The 13,245-nt window shown below is 34.9% G+C and overlaps 1 protein-coding gene across 1 annotated transcript; it reads left to right on the top strand.

Annotated features, from left to right (window-relative positions):
- The first annotated feature begins 11,506 nt into the window (after nt 1-11,506).
- LOC110939761 (transcription factor MYB41) lies at nt 11,507-12,924 on the top strand. The gene is made up of 3 exons (XM_022181327.2): nt 11,507-11,729; nt 11,814-11,943; nt 12,069-12,924. The coding sequence occupies exons 1-3, from the start codon at nt 11,597-11,599 to the stop codon at nt 12,850-12,852; spliced, it is 1,047 nt and encodes a 348-aa protein (XP_022037019.1). The 5' UTR covers nt 11,507-11,596; the 3' UTR covers nt 12,853-12,924.
- The last annotated feature ends 321 nt before the right edge of the window (nt 12,925-13,245 follow it).

Below are 13,245 nucleotides of genomic sequence, written 5' to 3'. Positions count from 1 at the left end.
AGAAAAGTTAGTATGGGATATAGATGCTTGTATGTTAGATATAGTAGTTGGGATTAAAAGTAATTTGAGTAAGAAACTCTATCGTGTTCGTATTGTCTTAACTCGAAATCGAAATATCAGAGATCGTCGCACCGAACGCTCGAAACAGGCAACTGAACGATCAGGCTCTTAGCCGATCGAACAGCTCAGCCGATCGGACTGCTGTCTGATCGGACAGCCTGTCCGATCAGGATGCCTGGCCGATCGGCCAGCCCCTTTCCTCTTTTGGAAGCCTATAAATACCCTTGTCATTGTCATTCTTTCCACTTTTGGAAACTCTCTGACCGACCAGCTCGTGTTCTTCACTTTTTCTCAGATTTCTCTCCATCCCGGTAAGATTTCATCCTAAATCTTGTACTTTCTTGATCTATGCACACTCCTACACCTTTCTATCTTTTGAATCTTGATTTCTAACCGTGAAATCATCAAGATCTAAGTGTTCTAGGATGATGTCATCATGGTGTTCTTGAAGAACTTCATGTTTTGGCCTCAATCCACCAAGAATCACTTGGATCTAGCCGATTTCCACATAAACAAACAAAGATCTATCATAGATCTAAACATTTACACGGTGTGAAGGATTGAAAGATGGGTTTTCCAACTTTCTTTCAACTCTTTGACACTCAATACCTTCAAACCGGTAGAAACGGAGCTTGAACCCACTCACTAATCGCCCTAATAGCTGTGTGGTTCGAGATTCGGGATTCTATCCACAAGGTTCACGGATTCCGGGTTCAACGTTAAACTACCGTTCCGAACAGTTCACCGGCCCGACTTGGGTGATTCCTGCCCGAGCAGGAGAAACAAGTAAGAACGAAGGTTCTATGGTTCAACTCATTGTCAAAATACCTCGATATAACGACAAACAAAATCAGAACCGCCAAGTGTTAGACTATCAGGCCGACCAAGTCAGGATGCTGACCGATCGGACAGGCTGCCCGAACGGACAGCCCAGCTGATCGGATAAGCCAGCGATCGACCAGGCCAGCTGATCGGCTAGCACATGGCCCCACACTTTAACAAATTCATGAAGTCTAGTATTGAACGAAGTGCTGTTCGATCGGACTACTGTCTGGTTGAATTACTCTTCGGATCATGAGATACTATGCTTCAACACTTAATCGATTTCCAACTTGTTCGATGCATTGGAGTACCACCGATCGAACATACCGTCCGATCAGGTGACACCCTGCTAAGGACTCGTTTGCTGAAGTACCTAACCGATCGGTTAAGCCGACCGATCGAACGGACCGTTCGATCGATCGACCTGAAAGGTAAGGATACTTCAATGTTTTCAAATACTGCAACAAAAACCTAAAAAGGTCAAACCATCATACACAAACACATCTTACTCAAAGGAAGAAACAATCCACTCGAACAGCCCAACCGATCGGACCTATCGGCCGACCGGACAGGCTGTCCGAATGGGCTGTTAATCGAACGGTCAAGCCGTCCGATCGACCAGTCTGTCCGACTCATCAACACTTGTTTCCATTTTTCGCGTTACTCATCGTTATACTATCGAACTATTCAGGCTAACCCTACTCTCAAGCGCTCCCTTCAATCCATCAACCGCTGTGAGTATACTCGAACCCTTTTTGCTTTAGCACTTTTGGGTGTTACATATGTTACTTATCTAAATCACAAACGAACACACTACTCAATTACTTAAACGCTAACCGTTCTGCATGTATTACGTGACTAAATGAATGCTTGTTGTTATGTTTACACGTGGAATGCTGTCTACCTGCCTTAGCGACAATAGTACTATAGTTTGGACTCAGCACCCGTTCACACGGGGGTTGTTAAGGACAATTACTTGCATGGATTACGGTGGTAATCATGTATTGCGAACTGCCTCGGGCAGTCAACCCGCAGTCATTGGTATCGATAGATCCATGTCGATAATTAACATGCTTCGTTTTCCTCTGTGTACGTGCTGTTATGCGTAAACTATTTTGAACTCTATATGCTATATCAAACTTGTATGCTCACCTTTACATTATATGTATTGACAATATTTTACGTATGTGACAGGTGTTTAAGATGCTTAACTGCTAGGGAGGCGAAGCTAGAATAAGAGTCTAGAGCATAGTTGTCTGTAGATCTTGCAGGACGAGTCTCTAGACATAGATAAACAACATTTATATTTAAATTTGAATCTGAGTTGTCGAAACAGAATATTGGACTAGTTGATTTTCTGTAATAATTTATTTTACTATTTGGGATACGGTATGGGACGTATTATTTAAACTAAATAGTAATGATAGTTATTGTGAAAACTTCTGGACAATCTGTTTCGCTCAGTGCCATGCCCCGATGATTCCGCCATCGGTTGGGGTGTGACAACCCATACCCCCCTTAGTGTGGTTTCACATAAAATATACTATAACGAAATCACGTAATCACGAAATAGGTATTCAAAATCACGTAGTCACGTAATAAATACATAGTCAACTATTGTTACATAATCACTTACTGCGGTTTCACATACTATAATGAAATCACTTAATCACGAAATATGTATTCAAAATCACGTAGTCACGTAATAAATACATAGTCAACTATTGTTACGTAATTATGTAATCACTTACTGCGGTTTCACATACTATAATGAAATCACGTAATAGGTATTCGAAATCACATAGTCATGTGTTGGGTATTCAAAATCACATAAAAGATATTCAAAATCATGATTTTTTTAAGAAAACTATAGCAATAGGTTGTTGGAATTAAAGAAAATTAAATGTTCGTTAATACGGTGTAATTTTTTTTATAAATATTAACGCATTGAAAAAGTTATAGACGTTTGAAAATCAAGGGAGGAAGAGTTCAAGTGAGAAAGGACCATAATACCCTTTCTCTTTATTTTTCAATTATTTGAACATGAGATTTGCAAAAATATCCCCTTCTAGTTTTGAGCCATTAATCTTTAGAGATCAATGACTAAACTTATCTCCTAAACTTGGTACAATAAATCTCTATTGTACATGATTTGTTATCTAACTATTAAAAAAGTGAGTCACGAAGTACTTTTGGATTAAGGGGCTAAAGAGTTAAGGGTCCTCCTAAAGATAGCAATTATAGCCCATCTCAATCCAGGCCCAGATGAGATAGCGACAAACCTGAAGCCTGAAAAGAAGCCCAAAGACTGAGGTTAATTTAGAATCTTCCATTACAATCTTCCATTACCCAACCCCACAGGCCCCTCTCATGCTATATCTTCATTATATATTTAAAATTTAAAAAAAGTTACAATGTACATATTTTAATATTTTTTTATGTGTTAATACAAGTTTTATTAAATACTGAATCTTATTCGCAATTAGTTTTTTTTTTTTTTCATTTTAAGAGACAAAAAATGTACTTTATTTGTATTAAATAAAAAAAAGATATATATTGAATGTAGAGAAAGGTAGATTAAACATAATTCTATATTTAGATTTCTGAAATATTTTCTGTTATATAGTTTTTTAATAAAACTAAATTATATATCAAATAATCTTGTAAAACAAAGTCTCGGAGGCCGAGTATTCACTGAGTAAACATTACAAGGTAGGTTGTCAAGACGATTTTCTTCAACACCGCTTAAATCTTAATTACTTGTAATCGATCAAATGCGGTTAACCTCGGCCATAATCGAATCTAGTTGTTCAACTCGGACCGAGTTTAACTTAAATAATAAATAAAGCATAATCCTATGTCTATCATAATATCATTTTTCAAGGAATGAATATCAACTTTTGAAATATTTTATTACTTGAACATATAGTTTTTTGTTTATATTGATATTCACGTATTTTGTTATAAACATTAGTAAACTTATGTACATTTGAAATAATATAATTCCTCAAAAAAAAAAAAAATTTATGATGTAAGATGTTCAAGTACTTTCTGCCTCAACCGAGTGCTCACAACTTTCCGGTCAACCGACTTGGTAGCGTCTAGCGACTTGTGCAACCATAATATCAAATAAAAATTAATAAAAATCAATACAATATATAAATTATCTGACTTATATTGTTAAGTATATGCCTTATTGCCTTAGTGGCTTATTTTGTTGAGTTATTACCATTTGTGTGCTTCAGAAGTCGTTAAGTATTTTGTTAATATTTTACTAAAATCAAGTGTCCTTAATTAGTTATGTTTCTGCAGAAGTCTCCAGAAACATGCAATTTGGTTATTATTTTAGATTATCTGAGTCTTGGATGTATTATTCTACATTTTATAAAAATGTGCATGAAATTATATATAGCCAACAATACATGATTGGTGCAGGTGGTAGCAAAGTGGGATGATTATGCAAGTCAAAGATACAACTACATACATATATATACGAGGCTTTCTTCAATCTGAGTGGCTCATCTAACCATGTTTAAAAATATATTACGTACGTACAGATCATATAGTTCTAAACTATTTCAATGAATAATATTACGCCACGTATGACTCTTTTTAATTTCTTTCCAGGTGTATTGAGGGCTGCAACACTTTCACACACATTATTATATTTGTTAGATTACACATCACATAGATTAACATGCATGCACACAAAGAACTGTGCATGGGGTTGCTTAATTATAAAACTAATGATGATTTAAGATTAATTATGTGTGTGTTAGATTACACAATAGACATGTGTTATGGGCTCTATAGCAACTCCTGTGAGCACTTACGACAATCTCACGTCACATCACACGTCATGTTACCTGTCATATTAGATTTTTATCTATCATTCCAACACGCCATATTATATTCAACGCTACGTCTTCTTACAAACAACCCTTTTTAAAAAAAAAATATAATTAAGTTGTAAATACACACACATAGGGTGCGGTTCAAGAGAGAACTATAAAGTTACAAGAAAACTGAGAGAATCATTATCATAAGTTAGTAATTAGTGTTGTATAAATAATAAGAAATATCTGTTGCTCATAAGTTTATATACATATGTTGAAAATTGAAGACTACATTGCATATATCTTGCATACAAAACAGGAAAAACGAGCCTTTATTTATAGGCTTTACAAGAACGAATAAAAAAGGAAAGACTTAAATATGGAGATGATGTTGAGGAATCCATAATTTTCTCTAAATTATTTTTTTCCTTTTCTAACACTCCCCCTCAAGTTGAATTGTGGGATATCCACGATTCAACTTGAATTGGTTTTGATTTCGGGTTTTGATTATGTTTGGTTTTTTTGGTTTGGCTTCTTGACATGGTAGTTTGAGTTATTGAGTTACCGCCTTTAGACATGGTAACCTTTGATTTGACTTGAGTTACCGTCTTTCGACATGGTAACTTTTGGTTTGATTGAGGCTACCGTCTTCATGACATGGCAGCCTATTTTGGGTTTTGGTTTCCCCTCAAGTTGAAAAAATTCAACTTGGCCATTTGGGTCTTGGCATTGAGTTTTGGTTTTGAGGTTTGGATTTTTGGTTTTGATGGTCTTTTGGGTTTTTGCTTTTGGTTTGGTTTGAGCCACCGTCGGCAGACATGGTGGCTTGGTTTTGGTTTGGAGACACCGTCGATAAACATGGTGCCTTGGTTTTGGTTCTCCCCCGCAAGCTAAGTGCGGAGCGTTTTTTTTTTTTCTTGCGCCTAAAGAAACAGTTGTTCTCCTTGTACCTTCTGTCGTCCACTAAACTTTTGTTTCAGCCGTCAAAATATTGATGTCTTCGAAAAATAATGGCCACCTCCTCCACTTATTTTCGAAAACAATATAATATAATAGCCAATACCTTAAATTGCGCCCCCACTGAGTTGTCTCGAAAACAATAATAGCCACTAAACTGAGTTGTTACGCAGGAAGAAGCTGAAGACTGAGTTTTCTGAAGCTTTTGAAGGGGTAGGTTGTTGATTTTTTTTTTTTTTTTTTTTTGGAGTTTGATTTTGATTTTGAGTTTTGGAAGAGAGGATTTCTGAATCGGTTTTGTTTTGTGGTTTGAAGGAGATGGGTTTTACTGAATGGCTTTGTTTTGTGGTTTGAGCGGATTGATCTCAAGATCGTATGCACTGCTCTGATACCATGTTGAAAATTGAAGACTACATTGCATATATCTTGCATACAAAACAGGAAAAACGAGCCTTTATTTATAGGCTTTACAAGAACGAATAAAAAAGGAAAGACTTAAATATGGAGATGATGTTGAGGAATCCATAATTTTCTCTAAATTATTTTTTTCCTTTTCTAACAATATAAAGTTTTAAATAGAATAGTCCTTAACGTGCGATGCGTACGATATTAAATATGCATGTTAAGAAATTCAAACCCTAATCATGCATGAACAAAAAATAATTAACATGCATGATTAGGGGTTTACCCCATGCTTGATTTTCAGTTTTGTTCACGCGTGATTATATGATCTGTTTATGCATGATTATATGGTTTTGTTCATGCGTGATTAAGTTTTGCATTTTATAACATGCGCGATTTAATATCATACACATCGTACGTTAATGAATATTGTACGTTAACTTTCCTATATATATATAGCTGATGAGCTACATATAATTCTTATTTTACAATACTAACCATTCAATCAAAAAAACGTAAAAATTGAAGAAAAATATAAAGTTTTGATTGGTTAATAATAGTTTTCTCGGATATCAAATAATTTATACCAGTCTAAAAATCCAGATGCCAAGCAACAACCGGACGCCATGGGCATAGGATAATAGGGGCAGGAGGGGGCAGCCGACCCCCCGAACTTTTTCGTTCAGTAGTGGAGAATATGTAGTTTTCGTATAAATTTTTTTTGGTATATACGTTTTTGACCCCCTGGTTTTATAGAAATATTTTTTATATACGTTTTCGACCTTCGTTCGGAAATCTCAAGCGTCGCCACTGCCGGACGCCATCTCCTCTGATGATGTCCCCTTTTAGACGCCACATCCCCGTCCCTTTTACCGGCTTTGGATATGCTCTAATGCTATCCACACACATCTCAAGCCATTAGTTTAAACTAGTAGTTATTAAATGCATTGCTCACATCACATGGTCCAGATCTCATATCTAGATTATATGTTTCTTAAAAGAATTTCAATGGTTGTTAAATTACTGAATAAAGTAATTAACATATCGTGGATATGTGTGATCTTATCGACTGGTTGTTGCTGGCATTACCCGAATCGAGTAAGACAGTTTTAAAAATTGTTAAATAGTAGTAGTTAATATGCCTACTCATGCTATTTTGGGATTTTTTTTTAATATTAATGGGTGCCTTGATGATAGGAGACATTAAGCTAAGAATATTATTAGTTAGATCATGTTTTCTACCATATGTATTTCATTGAAATGTATGATAATTCACTTGTGATCTAAAATATAGGGTGTTTATGGTCTAGCTCTAATTAGATGAAACTAGGGGGTTACATCTGCGCTCTGCGGTGGGGCGAGCTGGACACTCAATATAAAAGTAGAGTGACTAAATATGTGTATTAGCAAAGTTAAAGTAGAATGACTAAAGTAGAAAGACTAAACAAGTATGTAATGAAAGTTAAAGTAGAAGGAAAGTATAATAAATATAGTAAAGAGAAGGGGTTAAAAAGACAAACCGTTATCAAGTTAAAGTATGATGACTAAATATATATATATATATATATATATATATATATATATATATATATATATACAAAGTTAACTAATGAGGAGAAACACTTTATTAAAGTCAAGGGGCTAAACATGTATACTATGAAATTTAAAGTAGAAGGACGGAATGATAAATATTGGTAAAGAACATGGACTAAAAATACAAAAGCTGAAACTTGATCATCAAAGTAAAAAAAAATTAAACTAAAAGACAAAACCCGTAGCATCGTAGCTAAGGTTTGTGTTTTAGTCCGGCGATTGGCGAAAGTGGTTTGTGTTTGCCATTATGAACAAGGCTTTTTTTTCAAACGCCCCGTTTCAAGTTTCAAACTATTAGCTAAAGCGTGAAGCCGTAACAAACAATCTGTGGATCAAAAAACCATGGCTTTAAACCGACTGAACCTGTCGGCTTACTTTGTTTTGGATGGTTTGATCAGCTTTAACGATTTACAAGGAGACCACATATAACTTTTGCTTCTACTTTGTGGCATAAGAACACCAAAAGCATACAATACATACAAATAATATCAATTATAATTAATTACATGTATTTAGATTATGGTTTAAAAAGTTTATGATAAACAATCTTTTAAATTTAAATGTTATGTGAGTTAAGAATAAACTAATATTTGACCAAAGATGGGGAGTGACTGGTCAAGACTTTTGAGTTTTGAGACGTAATTTTCAATGTCTTGACAAGGGTTCACATGGCACTTGCTTATTTCTTCAACACAACAATAATAATATATAAATAAATGTATTAATCAAAGTCCTGGAAAACTGCCTATTTTTTTTATTATTTTTATTGCCATTTCAAATTCTTGCAAGTTTAACTGTGTAATAATTTATGAATAGGTACGTGTGGTCCTTGCCAGTCGATAATATATATACGTGTGTTGTTTTATTAATTTTAAATTTGGTGACCAAAGGTTTGAAATTATGATTAGTGACTAATATATGGTTTAAAAAGAATATATTACTATTACTATAAGTGTATAAACATATATGATTTTGAGTGGTGGTGGACTGGTGGTTTGCCTAATAGAATTTGCCGAAACAACGTGGAGCACTGAAGATTGCCGATATAGTGGTGGCCAGAATCCCATGAGACAAAAGTCAACTTTAGTATATATTTATTTTGTTTACCTTGTGTACGAAATAAATGTAATAATAGTTTTTTACCCTATTTAACTTTTAGACTACGCGTTGTGGAGTTGTGAGCGTGGGGCGCTAGCCATGCGGATGCTATGGTGGCTCGTGAACACCACAACGGCTAAGCTTCAGTGGAGGTTTCAACGGAGGTGTGAGGGTGGTGACGCGTTGGTGCTATTGGTGAAGCTAACACAACAGGCTCAAGTGAGGGTGGGGTGAGCGGACAAGGTGATGAGTGGGCATCTAATCACCGACATGTGTCACAATATTAAAGGATTAATCTAGGTTGTGCCTTTAGCCACAACACACAAACGCATAGCGTTAATACAACCTCTTATTTTTTTTTATTGAACAGGGATTTACCCTTGTGTATATGTAGTGATGACGTCACCTTCATGTTGACCTTGAAATGGTTTAGTGAATCCTATGCTAAACTAGTACCCTACTGCATTAATTGATTGGTGTTCACTTTGTTGAAATTGAATCCGATGATATAGTTGTATTAAAGAAATGATTTGAGGGGTTTAAGAATCAACCAAATAAGAAAATTAAGATAAATGTAAAAAAAATCAAACTAAAATATAAAAAAGAGATATATATTTTGTTCAAACCGTTTGTGATGGAAACATAATATTGATGAAGTTGTGATTGAACCACTAGTAACAAGCAACAAGGCCACAAAAGCTACGAACTTCAGTCAATGTTTTAAAAGAAGCCCTAGTAAGACCACCGTAGTGGGGTGTGACTTTTAAAAAAAATTGAAAACTAACGCCCCAAAACGCCCCCACTACCATTACATGGGGCGTTATTTAAAAAAAAAATCAAAAAAATGAAGTTTGGTGCTTTAATAATAACGCTGAGTAGAGAGAGAGAGAGAGAGAGTACTGCACATGCTTCTTTAACCAATCACTTTGGCACATGTGTCTGACATCTTTTAGAGAACCCCATGCAACTTTGACTAGCCAATCACATCCATCTTTTTGCTTTTAATTTTTTTTTGTTTAATGATTGGAAGGGGCATTATCAGGCATTATTCCCACCACGCCACTTTTGCTATAATGCCCCATCGCTGACTAGGACGCCACGTGTCGGATAATGCCCCATGGTGGGGGCATTATAACACATTACCACTACACATGGTCTAATAATCTTCCAAATTGTTTCCCTTAGATGATGCATGATGGTCATGTGGTTCGCAAATCACGAGGGGAACACCACCCCTCTTCCTAGCGGTTGTCACATTTTGGGCTTCCCTCCTTTGTTGTGGCCACGAGCTAGATCAAGAGAGAGTTTGGTTGGGCTTTGGCTTTAACCAATCATTTTTTTTCAATTCCAAATCACATACCTCACCATGTACTACACCATCAAGTGGTTTGGTTAAGATGACGTGGACGACACGTGTCGAAAAAGAGAATGGTTGTCCAGTCGAGCTAGTAGAGTGTCACTGTGTCAGTGTTTGCAAACACCGATTCTGAATATCATCTTATGTGTTATGACGTCCATACGTTCGTAACCTTTATAATTAAGATAAATCCTATGCCATATTCAAAGTAAACATGTCACCCCCAAATTCTAATGGCCGCTCGATGAAAAACTCAAACGGTTGCTTAAAGTTAGGTCGTTAATATTTTAAAAAACATAACTTTTTAATACATGCAACGGATGCAAGATGAGATAAATGATCTAAGCTCCAAAAAGGTTGGTCTTCGATGCAAGATGAAGATGATTATTAGATTGTTATGATACTTTGATGGTTTATATTAAAACTAATTAAATTACGTAATTTGACATTTTTTTAACTATAATTAGTTGCAATATGTCGCTTTTTAATTCACATGTTCGTATTTAATGGAAAATTTTGATAAAATATAAATAATTAAATATTAAAATAAAAACCACTTTTAGCACGATATGGCGTAATTAGTAAACGGGTCATGTTTATTTTTTATTTTTACTTAATTCTTTAAAAATAAAGTTTGTAACGAACTTTAGGGAAGATGTATTATTATTTTAACTTTTAAATTATTTTTATTCAAAAAATATCTTTTTTTAAACGGGCTTTTAGTATGACTTGTCGTTGCTAAATGTTCACTTTTGCCAACGTTCCATTCCCAATGACCGTTATACCCTCTAGCGTTGAAGTTTTCAACACTCCAGACGACATGTCATCAGTAAAAGGTATCCCGGCGACATGTTATCGCAAAAATCCATCGTATCAGACAAAAATTTTTATAGTGAGCCCTAACCTCTAAACGATCGTCCAATGAATCCTCAAATAACCGTTTAAAATTTAGAGGCTATGACTCAAGCTCTAACTTTTAAATGACGGTTTAGTGGGTTACAAATATTAATATATGGTGTGTGCTTGTAATAAAATTAGGAGGCTATATAACAAAAATATAATAAATCAAGACAAAAATATAATCCTTTAATTTTTCCTGCATGGTTTCCCGGTTGCCATGTAACAAAAATAAAAAATCAAAATGCATTTGACTTTGTATATATTAATAATAATTGTGGATACACACTTATGTGTTTTACGTGTGTTAATTTTGTGTATGGCTTTAATAGAAGGGACACGTTGCCATGAAGATCTAAATCGGACGGCCACCGAATCCGTTTGACTTCCACTTTTGTTTCTTGTCTTCTTTCCATCTACAATTTACATGTGTGTATATATATATATATGTCTACACAAGTACTCTCATTATTACTAAGGACCTACGTCTCTTTCTATCTCTAACACAAACACACACTTTTGATACATATAACTCTTTCAGAAACAAACATACAGATTACAGAAGTTGAACATCATGGGAAGATCACCTTGTTGTGAGAAGAATGGTTTAAAGAAAGGTCCATGGACTGCAGAAGAAGATCAGAAACTTATTGATTATATTCAAAAGAATGGTTATGGAAACTGGAGAACTCTCCCCGCGAATGCTGGTAATTAAGTTCTTCGATTCGTCGTACACAAAATATTATTCACCGATACAGTTTTTTAATTGTTAAAAATTTGATGATGTGTAGGGTTACAGAGGTGCGGAAAGAGTTGTAGGTTAAGATGGACGAATTATCTTAGACCCGATATTAAAAGAGGAAGGTTCTCTTTTGAAGAAGAGGAGACAATTATTCAAATGCATAGTGTGTTGGGGAACAAGTATGTCAACTTTTTTATTATTATTTTTGTTTAGTTAATTACTTAAATGGATTATTAAAACTTGGGTTTTGTTTTATATATTACTTTATAAAAAGGGTTTTGCTAAAGATTTAAAATTTGGACAGGTGGTCGGCTATTGCAGCTCGTTTACCAGGAAGAACTGATAACGAAATCAAAAATTACTGGAACACTAATATTAGGAAAAAACTTCTTCGTATGGGAATTGATCCAGTCACGCACAAACCTCGACTTGATCTTCTAGATGTGTCATCTATTTTGAGCTCGTCCTTTTATAGCTCGCCTAGCACGAGCATGTTCAGGGTTCAACCAGTGGTGAACCCTCACTTGTTGAGGATAGCAGCTTCACTGCTATCGACTCAAAACAATCAAAACCTTAACTTGGTTCACCAAAATGGTCAAGAAAACCAATTTGGTTATCCTCATCAAGTTCAAGATAACGGTCTAGTCCAACTTCAAAACCAAGTTCACCAAACCCTAATTCAAGAAATTCCTAGTTGTGCCCCATTGCATAACTCTCATTATGCTCCATTTACTAGTGATTCTGCCCAACTCATGGAACCCAATGTAGATCAACTTCCTTCAAGTCTTTCTCGTTTTGACCAACAAAACGATTGGATAAACGATCTTGACAACTTTGTAGCAAACGAAGGTTACCAACAACAGTTTATCGATCCTCAGTCGAATTTGACTTCAAGCGCTTTTGACGTCCCCTCACATTTACCTAATCTATCGACTCCTTCATCAAGTCCGGTTTCACTATACACAAACTCAAATACGACTAGTTATATCAACGGAAGCAGCACAGAAGATGATAGAGAAATAAGCAACTATAGCAACTTGTTCAAATATGAATATCAAGAAATCTTGGATCCTTCTGTTTTTATGTAATTTTATGAATATATTGTTATTTGGATCTTAGTACATGATCATATATAATCTAGAAGTTCTTTTCTTTTTTAATCCCTTGAATGTTTCCTTCTATTATTTTTGCTTCATTATTTCCACTATTGATGATGTCCTTTAGTTTGTTTTTACTATATATGATTGATGCTTTGTCAAATGTGGAAAGGTATAGTTTATTAATTTAAGATAAAATAACTAATATATTCAATAAAGAATGCATTTTGTTAAGAAAAAAAGATCAGAAAATCATACAATATTTAGACCAATGTTTGTATATATCTTGAGAGTTGACTATGCATGGCGATCTTGACAGATGTACGTTTACATAAAATACGATTATTTTCGACAGCAATTACTGTCTCATAATTTGACGCAATT

Source organism: Helianthus annuus, chromosome 5 (genome assembly GCF_002127325.2).
Source record: "Helianthus annuus cultivar XRQ/B chromosome 5, HanXRQr2.0-SUNRISE, whole genome shotgun sequence".
In the NCBI taxonomy this organism is placed as follows: domain Eukaryota; kingdom Viridiplantae; phylum Streptophyta; class Magnoliopsida; order Asterales; family Asteraceae; genus Helianthus; species Helianthus annuus.
This window is presented reverse-complemented; position numbering and strand designations above follow the sequence as displayed.